General features: G+C 42.9%; 3 protein-coding genes across 3 annotated transcripts; all 3 read right to left on the bottom strand.

Moving 5' to 3' along the window:
* Positions 1-249: 249 nt before the first annotated feature.
* Positions 250-4,301, bottom strand: tbxtb (T-box transcription factor Tb). Its single transcript, XM_030441648.1, has 8 exons — positions 3,938-4,301; positions 3,559-3,823; positions 3,318-3,452; positions 2,270-2,331; positions 2,126-2,187; positions 1,874-2,029; positions 1,437-1,569; positions 250-640 (listed from the first exon to the last, which is right to left on the bottom strand). The coding sequence occupies exons 1-8, from the start codon at positions 4,141-4,143 to the stop codon at positions 379-381; spliced, it is 1,281 nt and encodes a 426-aa protein (XP_030297508.1). The 5' UTR covers positions 4,144-4,301; the 3' UTR covers positions 250-378.
* A 504-nt stretch (positions 4,302-4,805) lies between these two features.
* On the bottom strand, positions 4,806-14,400 carry LOC115596791 (uncharacterized). The gene is made up of 11 exons (XM_030442206.1): positions 14,392-14,400; positions 13,511-13,591; positions 13,240-13,405; positions 13,033-13,129; positions 9,750-9,846; positions 7,538-7,609; positions 7,344-7,447; positions 7,092-7,152; positions 6,704-6,840; positions 6,494-6,596; positions 4,806-5,623 (listed from the first exon to the last, which is right to left on the bottom strand). The coding sequence occupies exons 1-11, from the start codon at positions 14,398-14,400 to the stop codon at positions 5,567-5,569; spliced, it is 984 nt and encodes a 327-aa protein (XP_030298066.1). The 3' UTR covers positions 4,806-5,566.
* Positions 14,401-18,866: 4,466 nt separating this feature from the next.
* Positions 18,867-21,817, bottom strand: prr18 (proline rich 18). The gene is made up of 2 exons (XM_030440885.1): positions 19,069-21,817; positions 18,867-18,968 (listed from the first exon to the last, which is right to left on the bottom strand). Exon 1 carries the CDS (start codon positions 21,478-21,480, stop codon positions 20,716-20,718), a length of 765 nt encoding a protein of 254 aa, XP_030296745.1. The 5' UTR covers positions 21,481-21,817; the 3' UTR covers positions 18,867-18,968; positions 19,069-20,715.
* Positions 21,818-22,679: the final 862 nt, after the last annotated feature.

The raw sequence follows: 22,679 nt of genomic DNA, 5'->3' as shown, positions 1-22,679 counted from the left end.
TTACTTAATGTCTTACCTGTACGTATTGCTTAATATAAGCATGTTAATGATGAATTTTGGTTCACAAAATGAAAATGAAAAAGAAAATACGTGTTCCCTGCTGCACAAAACATTTGCAGGAAAGAATCTGCCAAAAATAACAATAAATGTAACATTTTTTTTTGTCTGTTTTTTAGTTGAAAACACTGAATTTCTAAGAAATGCACTGAAACCAAAGCACATTGTTAAAGCATTCAAGAACTCAAAGTCTTGGTTGCTTCTTCCTGGGTTGTGTAGATTTAATTTTCAGTTGATTCTCCCTTTAAGTTGCAGCAGATTAAGCGTCCCCCGGGCGACATTTCATGGTCGTCTCTCTCCGCGCTTGCAGAAACGCATCCATCAGAGGGACGGAGGTGTCACAGGAGTCCAGGCCGAAGGTAGCCGCCCGTGTGGAGAGGTGTCATACTCGTGCACCTCTGTGGCCGGGCCGCTGTCGTACATGGGAGAGCCAGAGGAGGGCACTGCGACTGAGGGAGACAGGCCGGGGTAGTGGCTGCCGGACCCTCGGAGGAACTGTGAGCTCAGGCTGTTGTTTGTCCCCCCGTTCTGCGACATGGGAGTCAGGGGCGAGTTACTCACAGACCACAGGCTGGTGTACTGACTGTAGGGAGACATGGACAGAAACTGTATTAATAACCTCTTATAAGGATGCGTTAGAAATGGTACTCATGCCAAAGTAAAAAAATAGTGTCCATAAATCTTTTTTTTTTTTATATTTTATATGTGTTGAGTCTGTGAGATATATCAGTGAGTTACAGCACATTAGATAACCCTCACCTTGTCAGTCAAATTCATCTTCAACTGTGTTTAATGAGTGTTTTGTCTACATGTCAATGAATTACAGTCAAAATACCAGTGAAGGGAGGGAGAGTCTGTAACTTTCAAAAGTGTCCAACACAATATTAATATTTCATTTTAAAATATGACCGAATATCGGTGCATCTTGACACCCCTAAGTTGGACAGTTAAAGAAATACATGTTTTTTTGTAGTTGCAGCTGAAATTACTTTATATATGTTTAATAAATACTGTGTAGTTCATCTATAAACTTTATCCGGATGCCATTATAACCTTGCAGATGATGTTTATAAACCTTTACAATTCTTTATTAAATGGTTCATAAAGCATTTCATTGTTTTTGTTGTTTGTTTTTTTTTACTTTAAAGTAACTATTAACTATTAGTTTGATGAACAATAAAGTTACCATTTATACAAGTGTTACCAAACAGAAATATTCACTTTGAGATGGACACTGCTTGCACAAAACATGCAAGAACTGTACAACTTAAATCAAAAGCATCCAAAGTTTCTATCTCTTAATTTGTTCCTTTACTCGAGTTGCACTTTTATTTGTTGAGTTGATGCAGAACAAATAAACAAAGAGGAAGAACACACACCTGGAGTTGCTACCAGAGGTGGAGTTGTGGGCCACTGGCATCATGCCGGTGTGTGTTGGCATCTGTAGACCGGACCAGTTGTCGTGGCTCGAGAGCATGGACAGACAGGCCGGCGAGTTATCGGAGTAACTGACTACAACACAAACAGAAGCACACGGGTTAAACGTACTGATCGGAAATCGAAGTATGTATCAATGCATCTGCTGTTCTCTCAGTATGATTAATTATGACAGTTAGACATGTGAATATTCCCTCCATACATTCCTCGTCCGAAGCCCAAACATTTACAGCTCTGTGGCTCCGCTCACACAAAAGCCAGTGGAATGCAAAGCATCCCCTGCTCAGCCACGTTTGTTTGAGTTTCTTGTTAATAGCCGGGGAGGAAGAGCTGTAGTTCCTGGATGTATGAAGGTAAAAAGGTGGAGGAGGACACTCACTGGGCGAGTTGGTCCGATGGGCGTACGGACTGGTGTAGGGGGCAGAGCGGTGGTTCCTCAGGGTGGAGTAGCGCTCACAGCCGTGGGACGGAGAGAGGGAGATGGGACTGCCAAACTGGCTGTGAGGACTGGCAGGAGGAATAAACCAACCACCTACTGGCTCCACAGAAGAGAAGAGACAGAATGAAGCCAAGTGAGCGGCACAGAGTGTGACACGAAGTCAGGTGAATTAATAAAAAGAGCAATACTTACACTGAGAGTAAGTCGACTGCTGGGTTTCATTCATATCTTCTCTTATATCTTTGGTATCAGTTCTGAAAAAATGAAACGATTGATCATACATTTGAACACATAAACTCTTATATGGCTTAAACACATCTGTCAACGTGTTCTTACCTCTCCTTTGCATCTAGGAAGGCCTTGGCAAAAGGGTTGTACTTTATCTTAAGAGCAGTTATCTAAAATCCAAACATAAACAACAACAACGAAAATGAGAAATTTGGTTTGCCACTGAAACAAATCAGAACAAGTGAAAATAACAAACTGACTCATTTTGAACTAATGCGGGTGTATCATGAATTCTTGTTGTTGCGTGATGAGGTCACACTTAACAGAGCATCAGCAACACAATGTTAATTCACAGTTACTAAATTAATTGATGTGCGACCAAACAGCTGGATTCCAGCCACATCAGATCGCCATATCTAAAATCCATTTGAACTGATGCATATCAGTTCCTGTGTGTATTGAATGATAAGTAGTATCCTTTAAAGGTGCTTGTTTTGAGAAATACATTTTAATTAAAGGTGGCAATCTTCATTTACCGATTTTTTTTTTTTATGCCTAAAAACGTACTCTTTGTTTCCATGACTGAATAAACTGAATTAACAAACTGACCTTAAAGACAACACAATTCCACACTGTTTTACTTTGTTTATATGTGGCAGACCTCGCCACATTTCTAGCCTCAAACAGTGTTCTGGGGACCTTATTTTCCTCTCAGAACAGCTTATTTATTCTGCCATGGAAAAGATAAATGTTTCTGATGAATATTTGAATTTGGAGTTCCAATTCCTTCTTCAAAATTACAAACTGCACCTTTAACAGATGATCTATTAAGTTTGAACTCATCACATAAAGTCTTTGTAACGTCACCATTTGTTAGTGGAGCACAGCAGGGATTCGTGATACATCCTGCACATAAATATAATCATCATGAATCATACATTAGTTAATCATCAGTTCAGTATAAGTGTTGTGCCTGTATTATGAAGTAAACGCTGTGCGTAAACTCCGTGCGTAAATTACGCACACATTTTACGCACACAGCAGAAAAAAAAATGTAGCTCTTTACTATATAGTTTTGTTTTTTTTTACAATATAAGTTTCTAAGCTTAGTATCACACACACACACACACACACACACACACAATGTATTGCCCACCTCTTCGTTTTGGTATGCGGTTACTGCAATGAACTGTGTCTCCGGGAAAGAGTGGCTGGTGATCATCCTCCTCGGGCCTCCAACCCGCACAATGTGGATGCGTGGCTCGTACTTGTGTAAGGAATTCAACATTATCTGTAAAATAAACACGAAGATGGCATTTTCACGTGTAGTCAGTTTTGAAAACAATTCTTTTATCTTGAAGAAGTTAAAACGATAAAGGTAAAATGTCGAACCTCACCTGACCGCCTCCGTTGAGTTTATTGGTGAGTTTGACTTTACTGAAGGAGACGGGAGCCTTCATCCAGTGCGCCCCGAAGTTTGGAGAGTCCGGATGAATGTACACACAGCTGGGGGTTTGAGGCTCGGGTTTGCCACCGGGGACCCACTCCCCGTTCACGTACTTCCACCTGTGGTTGTCCGCGGATACGAAGTCGAGCAGGACAGAATACATGGCGTTCGGGTCCAATCCAGACACGTTCACCTTCAGCACCGGAAACATGCGCCTTGATAAAAGAATGAAATAAATAAATAAAATGGTATCATTACTTATATTTATTTTTGATCTATCCACCTATCTGTCAATCCACGGGCAACTTTGATGGTGCATTCAAGCTCACCTGCCATTCTTTGTGACTATCATTTCATTTGTAAGATCCTTAAATTTCTGCCACAGCTCGTTCTCATCCAGGGACACTTTCAGCTCTCTCTCCGTGGGGTCGCCCTTCTCGCTGCCGGCCTGCAGCTCACTCTCCACGGCGCTGAGGAGGTGGTCCACCCGGTACTGACTGGCCTTCCCGGCACACTCGCCGGCGCCTGTGGCCATCCTGTCCAACAGCTCCAGGGCCGAATAGTCGTTGATAACAGGGCTAATGCGAATTAAATCTGCTCCAGTATGTCTCGTCGCGTCTCCACAAAGACAAGCGGTCACCTCAAGCCGTCAACAGCTCTTGAATATATAGTCCAGAGAGGAGCTCCATGTCGGGATGGGTGTTCGGAGCGGACATGGTTGGCTCATCTCCTCTTTGATGTTTGCGGCCTTGACACCGATTGGCTGGGAGCGGCCATATCATTGAGGTCCGCAGGATGGCGGCGTTTTGAATAAAGCGCTTACACCTACTTTATTACATCGACCTGTAAATATTGACACTTAGATCAAAGCCACACCTGCAGAAAACCTGCAGACCCCTCCAGGCTAACCGTGGCTGGTCCACGGTCCCAGGAGGCATTTTTCGCTCCAGATTTGGTTCCGATTTCTTTAACTTTTCATGAGAAATGTTGCCTTATATTCAGGTTAAAAGCAAAATTTCATTTAGAGTTGATACATTTTTATGACCGAGCCAAATTTGGTAAACCAAGGCCTCTCCAATAAACCTGAAAGAAGTCCTGACACTGTGCCAATCTGTGGATGAAAGAATAACTTCTTCTAATATGATCATTTCAATAATTAATAAATAAATGACAACAAACAGGCATGGAAAAATATACTCAAGTACAACAGTCACATCTTTAATTCATGAACATTGACAGCTATTAAAGTCTCAATTGATCCAACTGATGATAGTACAAATTACATGTAAGATAACCTATACATGTATATTAACTCTATTATGACTAAAATCAAGAAATGGCATACTCAAATAATTTAAAGGGGCAACATGTGAAGACTTTAGTTTAAAACGTTCAATCATTTAATGACATTATCAACATAATGGGTTAACAGTTTTGATGTTGCGTCAAAGACATCCATGTGTTCTGTTGCAGAAAAATCCACTGACGTTAGAAGCTAATGCTAACCAGCTAGCTTGTACCTCCCGCCCTCCTTCCCTCCCTCTCTATCTGAGCTTTATTAAACAAACAAAATAAACTCACATGGTGTCAGCAAAAGCAAAGAGAAATGTACACCTATGCTGCTGGCTACTGAGCCTGGTTCCATTGCCCTGTTGGTAGCTCCACGGCTAACTGAACTAGCTAAGGCAGTTAGCAGCAGTGAGCGGTTAAGGTACTCTAGTTTTATGTTCCTCTATTTATTTTGAGTTTGACAGGTGAGCAATTCTGACATATTGCCCCTTTAATGAGTACTAAAAGATACTATTTTTATTACATAGTATAAATATAACAGTATGTCAGTGTGAGTTGTAGAAAACACATGGTTTTAATATTGAAAAATGTAGTGTATCTTTCACAAGTGAGAGACATTCATTTATCAATAAACTAAAATAAACTAATTATGTATGGTGTTGGCATCTTCAGTGGTCAGTGTCTTCTATGTAGTTTCTCCATAGCTTAACCTCACGGTCAGTTACCTAGAAAGGGAACAGAAAATGTTACCTTAAAAAAAACAATGTAATCTTTAACACTTAAACCCTAATCCCTTCTAAAGTATCCTAAATTGTGAGAAAAAATATTCTACTTGAAAACATTACATATGAAATACATCAGACCTGTTTGCTCTAACTCTTAACGAAAGCAGGCTACATTAATTGACCTGAGGATTAGATAAGATCCAGCAGCCAGCTAGTTTAGCTTAGAATTAATACTGAAAACATGGGTAATTAAATTAACAAAATTAACATGTTTACATTACACACATGTATATATATTGTTTGTTTAATCTATATAAGAATAAGACCCAGTCAGGTTTCTGGTTTTAGTTTTGGTACCAAGATACGCTAACCAACTTTTGGAATTAGCTTAACTAGCTTAACATTAACATAAACATAATTCCACGTGAGACATACAAACAATTGATTTACTCTACTAACTCTCAACAAATGTGCGTTTTTCTCAAAACTATTGGTTTAAAGGTGCAGTATGTAAGAATTGGCAACCTGGCGAATTCATAGTCCAGACAAATAGGGGCGCAGAAAATCACCAGACTACTGCAAACTGTAGCTGCTGTTAGCTAGTTAGGTTAGTTAGTGGCGTAGTTAGCAATTCAGATTGGGAGCTCAGGGCACCAGGGGTGCGTTGGTCCTGTTTACACTGCCAGCAGAGGAGCCTTGGCAGGGGCTAGCTGGTTAGCAAACTAACTTCAGTAGATAACACAGTGACGCTTGATTGATTCTTATTCTGATGTTCTATGTTCTTGTTGATTTGGTTTATGTTTTAAACATTCTTACCCATAACACCTTTAATTGAAGCCAAGCCATACATTTTTATATTCATAATTTTACCTGTATGTGCTTTTGTTGACACAGGTCTTCAATCGATAATGGATCGGGTGTTTTACGGCAGCAAGCTGCTTTGTCCAAAACCGGAGTCTCGAAACTTTGTAGGCTACCAAAAAAACAGAATGACAAGTGACAATCAATCCTCCAATCAATCCTTTGTCTCTAGCGAATTGATAAGGAAAAGTTAAGGTATACATGTATATTTTCATGCACCTGGATGAGGTCTTTTTGCTCAGCAGTTTGGGACACGAAAGTCCATCGTTCTGGACACTTCCAAGCTGTTTCGGAGAGCAGAGAGGTGGCTCGTTGGTTTGCCTTGTCTTCTCATGTTTGGTGTCAATGACTGGAAACTGGGAGGAACAACAACGGAGGACAAACGGAGGAAAAAATATAGAGTGACATCCAAACGTGTCATGCAGCGGCATCACATTCACAAATAACCACTGTATGCTGGTGATTTTATTCGGCGGGACCTGTTGCCATGGCGGCCTCCAAGGTAAAAAAACAAATGTTGAAGGTGGATAGTTTGTGACAGCTACGTGTTAGCTTCCATCGAGCTCCGTGGTGTTGTGTTGTGTTGTGGCTGGTTGGTGTTACTAACCAAATCGTGGTTGCCTCGCTCCTCTTGCCAGCGCGGTGAGTCTGTCTCCCTGTCCAGCAGTCTGGACCAGAGTTCACAGCAAGCAGAGAAAAACAAACCTCACTCACTTTAAAGAGCAGTTGAAAGACTCCTTCAATACGCTTCTGATCTCCTGTCTCCTCACTGGTGCTAGAAACCAAACTAAACCTATAGGAAGGTGAAGTTATCTGTGTTGCTCCATCCTTTCCTTTATGTTTCTGCTCATTTACTCACCTGTGGGTGAAAGCCATGTTGGCTAAACACAAATCATGCATTTGCCTCAGCCGCCTCAAGTAAATCTGTGCTTTCCTGCTCTTCTCAGGAATCTCAGGGATAATCTGGTTTGAGGACAAGAAGTAAACATGAGCACTTCCCTCAGTTGGTGGGCTACTGTCAACTGAAAGAGGTAACGTTAATGGCCGACCTACCAAATCAGGCATCTTGCTCTGGAAGTTCCTCATAAAATTGGGCTGTAGGGTTGCAAATGTGGGGGCTTTTGTCTGTGGGTGGCACATATTACATTCATCCATCATTTCCTTGTCCATGAATCATTTTGTAATTTAAAGAGACGGCCCTTGTATACGAGCGGGAGCTAACCGCGGAGTAAAATTCGGAGGCGTCGCAGGCAGCGTCGTTTCTAACAGTCCCAGTGTCCCATTTGGCGCCTCTCTCTCCACCTCCAACACCCCACCCAGTGCTAACTGTCACACTAGCCCACTTCCTGATGTGGAGCAGCAGCTCTGTGAATTAATGTTATTGATCTATATGGTGCTGTATACTGTAGATCCCCCGGGACCATTCTCCCAATCCTCATGCAGGTGCAACTCAAATAAACTTCAGAGAGCGCATTCAAGTCTGTATCCACTTTATTTCACTTCCTTACAGAGCGTATAACAGTGTTGTTGCATTATTTAACACATTTACCAGAAATCACTTTACTTTACTGATGGCCATTTTTATAACCTGATGCGTATTGGATATATAATTGTGATACTGTTACAATCTAAGCAGCTACTTGGTCTCATTTCAGGTATAAAGATCAGCGTCATGGGACATAATGACGAGTTATGATGTTGCTGTCAACACCTGCTTTATTGTACTTTCTGTATTCAATTTATGATTGTTGCATGATAATGTAGCTCATGAGTGCAGATTGACTTGAAATGTCTCAACTTCAATTTTAAGATACATGTCATGTTTCCCCATTATTCCAGAATCTGGAATCGACCAATTGTTAAATGTTTTGTTCAGTTGCTCTCAGCTGTCCCAAACTTTTCCAACAATGATCAAACCTGATGATATGATAGGTGCATATACTGCGTGATGTTCATGGTGCTTTAATGCCTACAACAAACAAGTTTGAAGTCTCCGTCTGCTGATTTTTTTCCGATTGAAATAAATGGAATTCATTTGGCAACCCTCAAATTGTGGAAAAAAAACCATTGAAAAATCTGAAGCACTTGGATGTTTATCGTTCAGAGTGTTATCCACTTTTATCCTTCAATTTACCGAAGAGGCAGCTGGCCTCAGGACATCCAAACTAGAGGCAGAAAACGACTTCACTTATTAGAATGATATTACAAGTCTGGTGGTTGTTTCCTGACTTCCCCACAGTTCCCACACACAAGTACTGTCGGTGCCTCACAAACACTCAGCTACACTGACACCCCGGATGTCAATAGAGGTGACAGGCCTCTCCGGCAGTGGAGGATCTGAGATGTCAGTATGGAGCTGCGGTGAGTAATGCTCCTGCATGCCTGCTAGCTTCCAGCAGCCTTGTCTGACCACTGTTTGCCTTCCCCAGCTCTCCCTGTTTGCTCAGGCCCATTTTGACAAGGAGGTGAGAGAAGAATGAGTCCTGCGTGCTTGTCGGTATATGCTCACCTCAGCACCTGAGCACAACCTCAACTCCAGCGTTCTCACTTCACCAGCTTCTCGTCTGACCTCTGATCAGATCACTGTAAAGATTTGAAATAATGCTCTCTATCCCCCTATCACCATTTAAAATGCCTTTTCTCCCATCTTTAAAGCCTTCTGTGGACTATAAGCATGGTGAGCCTTTTCCTTGACACAAGCTACAACTAGACTCTGATTTATTACCTAAAAAAATTTAAGAATGGTTCTATCTTAACTTCATGTTTGGAGTCAGATTTAAAAATAGACACCACGCTCATGTCCGTGCATCAAATATGGAGCTAAACCGAGCAGAAAGTTAGCTTAGCTTAGCATTTAGCCTGGAAACAGAGGGAGAAAGATAGCCCACGCAAAGTGCCTTAAACATGAATTTTGTTGGCCAGCAGGGACGACTCCACTGGTTGTACAAAAAAAAAAATAAGTAGGATTGTATGTAAGCTTATGAAAGAATGACCCTACTTCTCACTCGATTTACTTTCATAGTAAACAGTTTGTTAATGAGTTCTCAATTGCCATAGATTCAGGTCTTCCTTGTTTTGTATGATTTTGTACATTGTGGCCTCATATAGAGTAAAATAAACAATAAAGTAGGATATGCTTTGGGCCATAATGGAAATGTTCTATCAGTGTGGGTTTATGCAGGCTGGTTTGAGGAGGCTCCAGGTGTGTTTGCCTCTTACTGCCCTTGTTAAGTGGAATCAGTGCCCCTGTGGTTTTGACACTAACCTTGGGAAACATTCGCTCAAAGTCCTCCTTGTCCTGGCTGCCCCCAAAGATCAACTCCGCCGAGCTCTCATCCAAACCAGACCCTCCGTCTAATATCCTTCACACACACAATTAAAAAAGTCAGTTTTACAGGTGAAAGAACAAAAGGTCGTTCATAGTATAGCCTATATTACTTTAACCGAACAGAATATGACTGAACAAAACTGTGTCAACCCTTCACAAATTTGTAAAAAAAACCATCTTCATCTTCCGGTCAACTTTTCTTGCTGCTGTGATGTGTGACCTGCACACAAAATGTCGGGTTGTTAATATATTCCTAATGGTGTGCTACTTCTCAAGAGTAGCCCTAGTGTGGTGCAGCTCACACCCAATAACACTGCGCACTCGGGTGACAACACACTTTGTCTGCTGGGTGCAAACTGGCCCCGGGGAGGACTCCTGAGCAAGGCAGCGTTTGCTCACAGGACAGTGCAGCAGGTAACAGACCTATACAAACCCTGCGAGCTGCACAGGATGCAGAGTGGAGGAAAAAGGATGTGGAGCCCTGCACTCAGTATTTACGATATTACTGCCGACATGTTGACAGGTGACACTGTAGAAGTTTGAATATAAAAAAACTCTTCATAACTCGTTTAAAGTGTTGCCCAGCAGCACTAGACCAGCTCTGTCGTGTGTATATTTTCCACTCATTGAAATCAATTCATAGTAATAGACATATTATGTTCTGGTCAATCTAATTTTGCCGACCTGTAATACATACTTGTTAAATTCAACATGTTGAGGAGACCATGACCAGATGGCCACAAAGATAGAAAATTACTGCCTCAACTGTCCAATAAATCACAGCAGCTAATAATAAACATATAAATAGCCACAAAGCAGGACAGATTGGATGAATTGGCTCATTACATGAAAACATAAGCAAGGACTCTTTATTTTGGCCCCGGCTCTAATTGCTTTTATTTTGGGTATTTCATGTGGACGTGGGGAATGTGCCTATGGCACAGCCGAGGTGGGGGCGCAGGAGGGAGGGCCACTGTCTCGCCATGTTTGTCTGTGGAGCGGTGAGATTTCACACTGACGGAGGACTTGTCAGCGCAAGCCTTCACTTGCCTTCTTACCAAGCTCCTAATGTCCCCAAGCCTATGTGCTGTTTCACTGTGGCAGCCTCGTACTAACATCATACATGCTCCCTCTAAACAGCGTTCAGTCCTCATTAACAACAAGGCCGACAGCGGCCGACACTGTTCTGTTATACATTCACAACATGCGAGGACAAGGGACACAGAGCGTCATCTGAGAAGCAGCAAAGCATTAAAAAAGGGTTGAACAAGATACCTTGAAAATAACTTTTTTTAGTGTTAAAGATAAACAGTGGTCTTGTAAAATTTGTGAAGTTTAAAGGGGCACTCTGCAGTTTTAGAGATGATATTCAAACTCCAAATTTTTATATTTACAATATTAATGAGGTTATAATACAAAATCAGAAATATCCCCAGAAGCTAGAAACGGTGGCAGGGTCCGCCACATATAAACAGAGTAAAACACAATGAAATTGTGTTGTCCTTTAAGGTCTGTTTGTTTATTGAGTAATGAAAACAAAAATCTTTTTCTGTTTATTTAGTTTGTTTAGGCATAAAAAAAAATCAGTCAATGATTAAAATGTCTTTCCCCAAACTCCATAGTGCACCTTTAAACCTTACATTGATTGCCAGTTATGTGTTGAGATCACAATTAGGGAAAGGGTGAAACTTTTATGATTTCTTACTTGGAATACACTTCAGTCAGTGTTTTAAAGGCAGTACTTTTTTGATGGTCATTTATGAACTAGAAAAGTTCAGTTTATCTTCTGAAGAAAGCATATAAACTGAAAAAAAGTTAAAAGTTTCCGAAAACTAAAGCATGCGTAGTGATAAGCGATTATCTCTGCCACTCTTTGGTTCGCCTGTTTGCCTTGAAGCCCATAAAGCTTTTAAATGAGCAGAAACTCTCCAAACAGCTCAACATCTGCTCGCAGTGCCGGCATGAAGTGACACCACAGGCCCAATTGCTATATCTCTTTTGTAGCGGGCATAATTACGGCATTTTCCTCCAGGCTGATGTTTGTCAGAGTATGAGCGGCCGTCCGAGGAGGTGAGTTTCCACAACGGCGGGGTCGGATTGTGTTTGGTCATCTCACTTGTATGTGAGTAATCAGCTCTCTCCTCCAGGAGGGTCCATGCTGAACAAGCCTCCAGTGGAGTTGGTGTTTGTTCTCAAAGGCAGTGCAAACAGAGATCCAGAGTGCTCACACTTTCAGAACAGAGGGCCTCTGCAGCTGAGTAGCATCTCTCCGCCGGCCCACAACCAACACCAGCTGAATCTTTGACACTTTGACACACACAGACGTACACTATAGGTCCTCGGAAAGACAGAATATACTATAAGTCTTTATTTGCTGAGCATTTTGGTGCCAGTCAGATGAACATTATGGTATACGCTGCTGCCTAATGTTATAGTCAAATCAATTAAGACTTATAGAATGTGTGGCTTTGAAGCTGCTGTATGAAATTCTGTGAAAAACACTTCATTCACTTTCTTATTTGAGTTAGCACCAGGTGAGAAGATTAACACCAGTCTCATATATCCAAGAGGGTGATGAGCTCAGCTTATAGTTCAGCACATGAACCCCATAAAACCTCAACTTGCTGTTTTTTGGGGGGGTTTTTTCTGGGTTTTTTTTTTCATATTATCATTAATGGATTAATGACAAGAAACAAAACATAACTTTCGACCACTAGCAATCCTCAAACTGTTGTTCGAGAGCTGCTGAAAGTAGCCAGGCTAGCCATCTCCACCTGTTTCCAGCCTTCATGCTAAGCTAAGCTAACCCGCTTCAGGCTGTATTCTTGCATTGAAAGGACAATTATGAGAGTGATGTCAACCTGCTCATCTATCACTCGGCAAGAAAATTGTGTGTTGCAGGTTTTATAATCTCAGCTGCAGAGGTAATGATTATTTGGGGGAGAAACAAACACTGAATATGTTGGGAAAAAAATTGGTTTGAAACAATATATTATTTAAATAATTGCATTTTGACGGTTAAAAGACGCTGTAAAGGGAGAATTAAATAATAAGAGGGTCTCTTTTTCAACTTGTTTGTGATTTCAAGAGAATGATGAATGAGAACAAGCAGCGAGTTACTTCTAGCACGGGTCAAGCACCCCTGAACACAGGGACGTGAGTGAGAGTGCTTCGTGCTCATCTAAAACAAACCCAGATTTATTACAGTGTAGGTCTCCACCTGGAGCTGGAAATGAGGTCCTGGTGTCCTCCGTCTTCAGCAGCGCAGGGAAGTTTTTCTGACGTCATTAAATCAGATGCAGATCTGCTCCCCAGCACTGTTAACATTAACAGCAAACATACAAAATCATGTCTACTTTTTTCCATGATACATATCAACAGAAAGCTTTTGCAGACCTGTAACTTTTTTTCAGAACTACTACTCAACTCTGCTTCCTGACAGCCTCCAGACTTTTGTGCAGCTGTGATGGGTGACGGCCATATTCGATGCGCCTATAGAAGTCCTCCATGTCGTGGTGTGTGTTCAGATGTCCGGACTGAGCTAACTGCCTCTGGAGGTCAAAGATCTCAGAGCGAGATAAAGTGACAGGAAACTTGGGCGGACATCATAGCGATGCGTGAGACATCAGTGATCAGTGAAAGAATTCATTAAAGTCAGGTGTCTTTTTCACATTTTTTGGCGCCGGGACAAAACCTACCAGGTAATAGCTGGTTTTAGGGATGGACTTCAGGTATGAGTCATCGTGCTGCAACTTGGAGACGGCCAACTTCTTTTGTTTCTGAGCAAGAGTAGAAAAGAGAAGGCGGCAGACAGACAGAGACAGAGAGTTGTGGGAATGGAGATTTAAAGTGAGGCTCGCTTGTTTCAGGGGCTGGGAAGCAGAGCACACAGAACAAATGAGAAGTAAACACACAGCCACAGGAAGCCATTAACTGCAGCAAGGACCAATTAGGCCCCAGCAGGTGTCCCTGCCTTCCCCTGCTTTGGTCCTGCCTCACATCGCGTCCTCAAGTCTGTGACGGAGCCTCTCGATCTGAGCTGAGGAAACAACGGGTAGTTTCATTTGCTCAGCAATTTGAGGCAAAGGATTCCCACTGGAGGGCCTCTAAAGAAGTCCTTTATTGTGCTCTCTTTGTCCCCCCCCCCACCAAGTGCAAGTCATTAGAGAGGACAATTACATCCTCCTGAAGAAGCCCCGCTTTTACAGGAGGGGAAGATAAGACAGGATCTCTCTCATGTTCGACCCCCTCTATGCAGGCCCTCTCTAAAGCTTATTGCTCTTTTCACACCCAGTCCGAACAGAGACAGTCAAAACCAAAGTCAATCCCAGCGCCGACAGCGGAGGTGCAGCTACTCACAGTCCGAGGAAGAAAAAGAAGTGAAAGAACGTAAGAAAGCAAAACATAAAAGCAATGTCATGAAGAATTACATTTTGAAATGTCTCTATTGCCAAATACGTATTCTTGATATCCAAAAGCCACTGAGTTCACAGCACTCCTCTGACTTTCTGTGGTTTGAATTTCCATCTTAAAAATTTCCAGAGGCAACTTTATACTGGTGCAATTAAAAAACACTCACTTCAAGCATGTTTAAGTGTTTGCAAGTTGAGTCCAAAAGAAATGTTTTAGCAGTGTATCAAATGACAATGTGAAAACAACGTGACAAATCTGAAAGGGGTCAACCTACAGAGAATGATCACAGGAGTCTGCAGCTCCACAGAGAGATTTACAGTGACGTTCAGCTCATCGGTCAGCCGTCTGTCTGCAATGATCTTGTTTCACTTTCGCTGCTCTCAAAGTGTGGCGCGACAGAAAGTAGTTTTAGGGAAGAAAAAAAAAGCCCTCAAAACTCACTGTACAAACATGTATACAAGCATCTGTTGTGTTTTTGACTGAAGCATCTGGGCTACTGGGGATAATTAGTCAAACTTGAATAAAGTCTATCAGACCTCTGTGTTATCAGACTATGTGTTGTGTGGCACATGATTCAAGGAAGACGTTCGGGTGTGTGACTGGAAACATAAATCTGATTTTATTTTCCAAGTTTGAAAACAAGTTTGTGGAACTGCAAAACTTTAAAATGACCTTCAGTAGATTCCTCAGAGAAGAATTCAAATTGTGTAAATTAATAGATGTTTTTTTTTTTTTTAATCTCTCACATTTCAAATATTGTGATGTTTTAAATTCAGTTAATCTACCATTTCAACATGAAATCAGTAGTGATTTATTTCACACATTAGTGTTCAGTTTTTTTTGTCTAAGATTCAAGTCATTACAGCCTGTCTTTACTTCCATAGGATGAACAAAAACACTTACATTTTTTAGATTAACATTACTTGTAAATGACAAGCTACCATTTGACTGAAGCAGGTTCAAACAATTGTTGCTACTGAGGTCACATTCACCAGCAGCGCTCGCCTATATACTGCCTGCGCTGCGCAGGACAAGAAGACTCAAAGTATCAAGATGTTAACTGCAGCTGTTAATCGTTTTAATGATATGCATGTCGCCTGAGGAGTAAAAGAGAAAGTGAAGGTGTCGAAGTTCGAGCAGGGAGGCTTTGATTTGCAGGGTTGCGTATTTGAGAACAGACAAAGTGTGTTGGGGGCCTGTAGGCCTCGAGAAAAACACGGCCCCCTATTGAAAGCTCAAGTCTGAGCTTGCATCAAGTATAAACTACTTACATTAAACCTTTACCACTGTAGATACAAATGTAAATGCAAGGCTGTACATTCCATTAAGTGTAGCCATGTTACGTCTTATACTGCCCCCGAGTGGAGGGAGTAAACCTCAGCTGCACCAGGCCATCTGAACAAGAGCATAGTGCTGATATAAGTCTAACGCACTAAATAACCGACTTGATTTTCACAAACACAAACAGGTGTCAGTCCAACAGAAAGGCTGTGCTAATGCAACAGTCTGAATTCAACTATGAATAAACCACACATTCCGTGTATGAGTTGCCTGTTACCAAAATGTGCTAAAACATCCACGCCTGTGAGTCTGCTCGCCCTCACACACTAACTGAAAAAAGAGATAATGTCTCTAAACAAATAACTTTATGAATCAATTTCATTCCTAAATCATTTAAAAGAAACACACATGAAAACGAACTGGCTTGTGTTTCCCCTGTGCATGTGAAATGACCCCACAATGAAAGATGCTGAAAACAGCTCGTCCACTGATGAATGTAACTGCTGACCCCTGGTGTGGTGGGAGTGTGTGTGTGTGTGTGTGTGTCGGAGAGAAAAACAGGGAGTACAGTCAGGACGGGCTAGACTACCAATCCAATGTTGAAATTATATCCCTGTGTTTAATCATTTACTGTGGACGATTTGATTTGTTTTTGTTTTTGAAACTACGAGAGACAAATAAAATTTTAAACTCACGACTCAGCTGAACATCTTATCTTTTCACTGTTTTAGATTCAATGATTTACTTGCTGAGCGTCACTCTCTGGCTTTGCTCTGGCTGCCTCATATCTCTGCTGAAACACTGATCTTTGAGAATGGACCTTGTCTGTGAGCGGAGCGTCTCGGAGACGGTGCGTGTTCCTGGAGGCCTCTAGATGGCGCTGGATGATAAACAAAGGAAATGAGGGACACCGGCTGGAGGGGAGTGAGGTTGAGTGTGGAGGCAGAAAGCATCAGTGGTGGAAGTATTGATCACTGATCAGAGAGCCGTGGGTTTTTCTTTCTTCACTCTTCTCTCATTGTTGTGCCATCTCTGCAACTGACTGGGAGCAGAAATACATCTCTTGAAGTCTCTTCTACACCATTGGTAAAGTGTTTATCAACCTGCGCCAGGTGAGCCTGATGCTGGGCCCTGGCCTCTTGGTCCTAGTCTGAACGTCATCTTGAATTGCCTTCCTCCTCCTCCTCCTCCTCCTCTGGGGCTCAGCTTTGACTTCATCCCCTGCCTATCAACAGCAAAAACCCAATTTAGATGCGGTGGGAGTGAATCAGTCAGCTTGCCTGAAGATTAAAAAAAGAATGCATTTTTTTTTTGGTAATCCCTCTCGTTTGCCAAGAGCAGCCTCCCACACAACAGCCTGACATTGTGTTCCTGCAATATGCAGGAGGAACATGCCCACCTCCTCTCTGACAAAACCCTCACCTTAATTCCTGATCTTCCGTGTGTCTCTAGAAAACAACTTTATCAGAGTGTGATCTGGCCTGAGCATACCATGACCTAACTTAGTCCTGAGGAGGAATGATATCCAGCAGATGTGGCGTGAGGACCTTTCGGGGACACATTTCAGCCACTACATCATGAGGTGAATGCCTCTGCGCGTCTACTTATTCTGTTTACTGTTGGGCACCAAAGCACCAAGGCAAATTCATTGCACGTGTGAGACCTACTTGGCAAATAAGCCTTGATTCTGATTCTTAGAGTATAAACATGAAAGGGAACGCAAAATGAAAATCTGGAGCATGCCACCAGAAAGTGACAGCACGCATGTAAAAGCAGATTAACCACACACGATAATAATTTTAAAAAAAACATGGCGCTGCGTGCCTCCTTCTATAACCCTTAAATGAGGAATAAAACATGCCTGAGCTTTAATGGGAGGACTGTACTCTCTGAGTCTTCTCCCTGAGGCCGCCCCGTCCCTGGGAAATGCCTTGTTCTTAATAGGCCACCCCATTACTGAAGTTTATTGGCCGAGTCTGTCCTGGAAGTGTCTGCTTTGTCTTTCCTCACAAAAGCTGCTGGAAACGCAGGATTTATCAGTTCCGTTGCCACAGTAATAGTGCCGTGGCTGAGCTCTCTCTGCTGTGTGCAAAGTGTCAGTGACAGGGCGAAAAGGCAGCATCCATCTGGACTGTCTGCCACTATAGATCAGTGGAGGATAATGCAGCTGTCCTGCTGGACCACGTCAGTCTGCGAGACAGCGATCAGATCATGATGCTGCAATGAGGTGGGCAGAAGCCTGCGGCCGATTCTTTTTTTTATCCACAAAGAGAGGGGGCAGATGGGATTGGCTGATCAGGGACGTGGCAGACCAAAATAGCTAAATAAAGACATTAGATGCTTGTGAGCAGGAACAGTTGGTGGCAGAGGATGAAAAGAGAGATCTACAGCACGGAGTGGAAGCCGACCTTGAAGGGCAGCTTGGAGAAAGTGTTTCCACTTGTAACCAAGCCGACCGCCTCAACTGTCGCCAGCTCCCACTTCTTTAAATTCCACTTTTTTTCCGATTGAAAGTAGTCGAGCTGCCTCAGACATAATAACAGGGCTCCCACCCCCAGGACTGTCATGAATAGCTCGGCCTCAGGCCTCAATCAGACACCAGTGAATACCAGAGAGAGGCACATAAACAAGGCCACAATTGACGTGACACAATAGGGGAGGGTTACACAACTTTGGGTCACGGAGCCAGCAGATCATATCATCACAGGAGCCATGGAGAACCGGACGGGCCTTGGTACACACTGTACTGGCCCAGCCGTGATCTCAGTCTGCTGCGACATGTCACAATAAAAGCCCTCTGTGACGCTGAATGGGAACATACAGGACAAGATGCTTCACGTTATCAGCTGGTTTGTTCAGAAGTCTGTAATGTCACGTACTGTAGCACAATAAAGACTTGTACGAGGACATGTTAGATTGGGTACACTGTTAACCAATAAAATGTCGTTTTAAAGGTGCACTATGTAGTTTTGGGGGAGATATTTTATTGAGAAGAGAAATATCTTCTTTTAATGCCTAAACAAACCAAATAAACAAACTCTTTGTTTTCACAAGTGAATAAACAAACTGAGCTCAAAGGACAACACAGCTTTGTTTTACTTTGTTTATATGTGGCGGACCCTGCCACTTTTCTAGCTTCACACAGTGTTCTGGGGACCTCATGTTCATCGGAGAACAGTTTGTTTATTCAGTTATGGAAAAGATACATATTTCTGAGTTTGTATCATCACCTTATTGATATTGCAAATATCAATAAAGATTTCTTCTCCAAAACTACACAGTGCCCCTTTAACAGAAGGAAAGTGGAATAAGACATTAAAAGCTCCCGGTGCTGGTGACTGGGGTTCGGAGTTCGATTACCTTCCGGACAGCAACAGGTAATGAGCGTGCATCCGAAATAGAGGGCAGAGTGACAGATTGATGAACGTCTCTGCACTCAGATCTCATGGCAAATGAGGAAACCTTTCGAGAAAACAGGCACAGGTCACCGTTATCTACACTACTGATGTGAACAAATAACATCAAACGTTACCTGAAGTAGTTTTTTTCTGAAATGTCTTACCGTTTGTTCATGTGGGAGCTTTGCAAACAAGCGCTACCCTCCTCTCTGCGTCCAACTTTAAAGCGTCCACCACACTCTGAGTAAAACTTTGGTTACCAAGTTACTGAGAACAATGCGAAGAGTTAAACCTTCAGGAGGTCACACTGTACACACGCAAACACACACATTTCAAGTGTGTTTGCTGACCCCGCACGACAGATTTAATTTGCGTCTGAGGCTTGCATGTGTTTGCTGTTTCCTTCAAAGTTTCCCATTGACTGGTTTAATGATTGATGTAATAAAAAACGAAAGCGACCAAAGGGACCCAACAAAGAAGCCAAAAGTATCTTTATGGCTTAATTTCTCCTTTATTATAATGTTTATGTTAGTTTTTTTGCAGACAACAGTCATATACTGGTTTGTTTCTCAGCCCTTGATTGGCCCCTGACCAGCTCTTTGTCCCAGTGGCTCATTCCCACTTATATAATAAAAAACATGCTTCTTTGTGGCTCAGTAGAGGCCACATAAGTATGGGAATGTAAGGATTGAGCTCTCATTTCAGACTGGGAGAATGCTTTGGATGGAAATCACACTGTTTTGGCACATTTGGTGAAAACATCTCCCAGATTCTGGTCCTAAAACTGTCTCTGGTTGCACGTATGTATAGTGTTGTTTGGTTTAACCAAAGTGAAGCAGACTGGAGGTGATTTCCTGGGGCGGGGGGGGGGGCATCGAGCACCTGGGCCCTCCGGCACACTGGTCAACCCTGCTTAACGGGAAATCTAAGGAGCTTAGATCACTAATGCCCAAATGGCCCAAGGTAGCTACAGTAGCAACAAAAGGGCCTTTTTAAAACACCGTCTGGTAAGAATTTTCTACATCGGCATCATGTAACAGAATTATTCAAGAGGCACAACGCAAAATCAGCTTGTGGAAGATTTAAAAGGCTCAGTGACACTTGCATAATTTGAAAAAAACAAAACAAAAGCATTTTCTTTTTTTTTTTACTTCAAGTGGCATAAAATCATCAGCTGAGAAAAAAACATTTCGACAGTACAAATATTCAGTCGATATTAAATACTGTACATCACTGATAGATCCCTACAAAGGATATAACCCTCTGATGAGAGGAAACATAAACAGTCCAGTTTGGTTTCAGCAGCAGGCGCACATGAAGCCCTGTTGTTGTATTGTTCTCCGGCACAAAGGAAACGGTTTCGCGTCCCTTTAAGCAAAAACCCCTCTGCCAGTCCACTGAAAACAAAAACCATGTGCAAAAGGACGAGGATATTAAGGTATTCAGTTCAAACAAAACACTGGTTAGGCATTTAACTCGCAAAGCGTCGTCCCCGTGAGCCACCAGAGAGACTTTTGGATTAACCAGCGGCTGCATTTAAGCATTCAAATCAGACTCTTGTTGAAGGGCTGAATGGCAGATTGTTCTATCATCCCAATGCAATTTAGAATTCACGTTTCACTTCTCGAATCAACGTGTCTGTTTGAGTCAACACTTCCATTCACATTCCTTTAGACAAGTGCATTTCTACTTCACAAGATTTCAAAATTCAAAGATGCCATGGCAGCGGGCCTGCGCCGGTGCACACTCCTTGCGAGTCCACCGCCTCTGTTCTCAGTCTGTGAATAAATGAAAAGATCGAGAGTCAGGTGTCAGCAGCCTTTAAGGTGCGGGAGTGCAGAAAGTTTGTCGACTTTCCCCAGAGCGGCCGCGTTCTCGACCCCTTTGAGCCACTCTTTACATTTCCTCACGACCGTCTCGTCCACGTCCCCGTCCTCCTCTTCGTACTCCACGTCGTCGTACTTGTACTGGTCGTTCAAAAGCGAGATCTTAACGATGGCGGTGATGTCCGGCTCGGCGCTCTCCACCTTGGCGACGGGCGCGCAGCCCTTGGAGCCTCCGTGCGCCTTCTTGGATGGAAAAACTCGCCTGTGCCGAAAGTCCGCGGAGGCGCAGCACTTCTGCTGCTTCGCCATCATCTGCTTCTCTAGATTCCGTTTTTGGATGACAAGGATGGCTTCGGGGGTGAGGCTGAGGGTGAACTGAATCTCCTTCTTCGCGTCCTCTTTGCCTTGGAGGTGTCTGGCGGAGTCCATGGAGCTGGAGCGCCTGACTCCCTCCGATGAGTCCTGAGGTTTGGGCACCGACAGCCAGGAGCATTTTCCCTGGGTCTCCTGGTCGCCGCCCGCCTTCTGAGTTGGGCTTTTGCTCTTCTCCTGTTTTCGTCCCAGATTCCGTAAATTCGCGGATGCCCAGGAAATGGACTGCTTCTCCTTCTCGGACCCGGCTTTATCTCTGCCGGATTTGCTGGTGAGCTCAGTGGTCTGAGGAGGCACTCCGTTGGCTTTCTTTTTCCCGAATAGATCCCTGCCAGGAGAGGAGATCCGCTGATGGAGGCTGATCGGCGGAAAAGGCATTTTTGTATGTTTGAGTATGTGTGTGTGTGTGTGTCTGGAAGAGATCAGGATATAAAAACGCACAAGTGTCCAAAGTGCAGACGAGGGAGCCCTGCGCAAAGCGACGAGCGGCGCTCTGAGGGCATTATCCAGCAGCGAGGTGCAGGGAGGCTGTGGTGCACCTGTTGGCCACACTGAGAGTTCAACTGGTTCACACACACACACGGCCCGGCCGCTTTATGATGGAGCCGGCGGAGGGGCGTGGCCAGGAGGAGCGCCAAACAAAGCCACGAAAACACTGTGGTGATGTCATTTCATCATTTCCAATAACTTCCTCAGGCGATGAGCCACATCCACCTCATGGTCCCCCTCTCCGTCCTCACAGCGCCTCCCTCTCTGCTGTTCGCTGGTTACCGGAACACCTCACACACACCACTTATTCAATTGTTTAATAGATAATTAGCCTGAAAAATATTAAAAATCTGAAAAAAATTGTGTGATTTTCAATGTGACTCTTTTTTTTGTTGTTGTTGCTTATTTTAAGGTTCAACATATACACTTAAAGGTGTAATATGTAAATATTTTACTTCAAATCAAAATGAACAAAAGTTATCACCAGAAAGTGAAGAAATGAGTCATAATATGTCGAACACATCTCTGTAGGGGAGATTAAGGGATGTACTGGAGTTAGCATGCTAACCTAGCACGTTTCTGCCGAACCACTGATAAATTCAAATGTAATGCCTCTTTACGTGACGATTTTACATTTTGTTTAGGATCAATTTTCTGTTTCTATCCTGTGACAATGTTGCGCTTGGTTGGGGTTAAGTTTAGGCACAAAAAAAACTTGGTTGTGGTTCGGAAAACATTGTGTTTTTAGCTTACCATACTTGTTCTGTTGCCACAAACATGACTGTTAATATGTCATGGGCCCTTGTCAAAAATACCTTGTAGTTCCACATTTACGACTGCCTAAACACAGGCTCCAACTGTGGTCACACCTTTTGGAGCACCATAGCCTGTAACACCACCACCACCGGGCACTGTGAAAGTAAGGTAATAAACATGCAGCATCATATGAACATAATGTGGCACTTTTTGTACATATTTCAGAATAGTACATATGACACATACAAACGGATGACAGTTCTACACACAAACGTCAACTGCTTACATTTTATCTTGACAGCTGGGCCGTGCTAACCAGCTAGCCGCTGCCA

This window comes from Sparus aurata, chromosome 15 (genome assembly GCF_900880675.1).
Source record: "Sparus aurata chromosome 15, fSpaAur1.1, whole genome shotgun sequence".
NCBI classification, from domain to species: Eukaryota; Metazoa; Chordata; class Actinopteri; order Spariformes; family Sparidae; genus Sparus; species Sparus aurata.
This window is presented reverse-complemented; position numbering and strand designations above follow the sequence as displayed.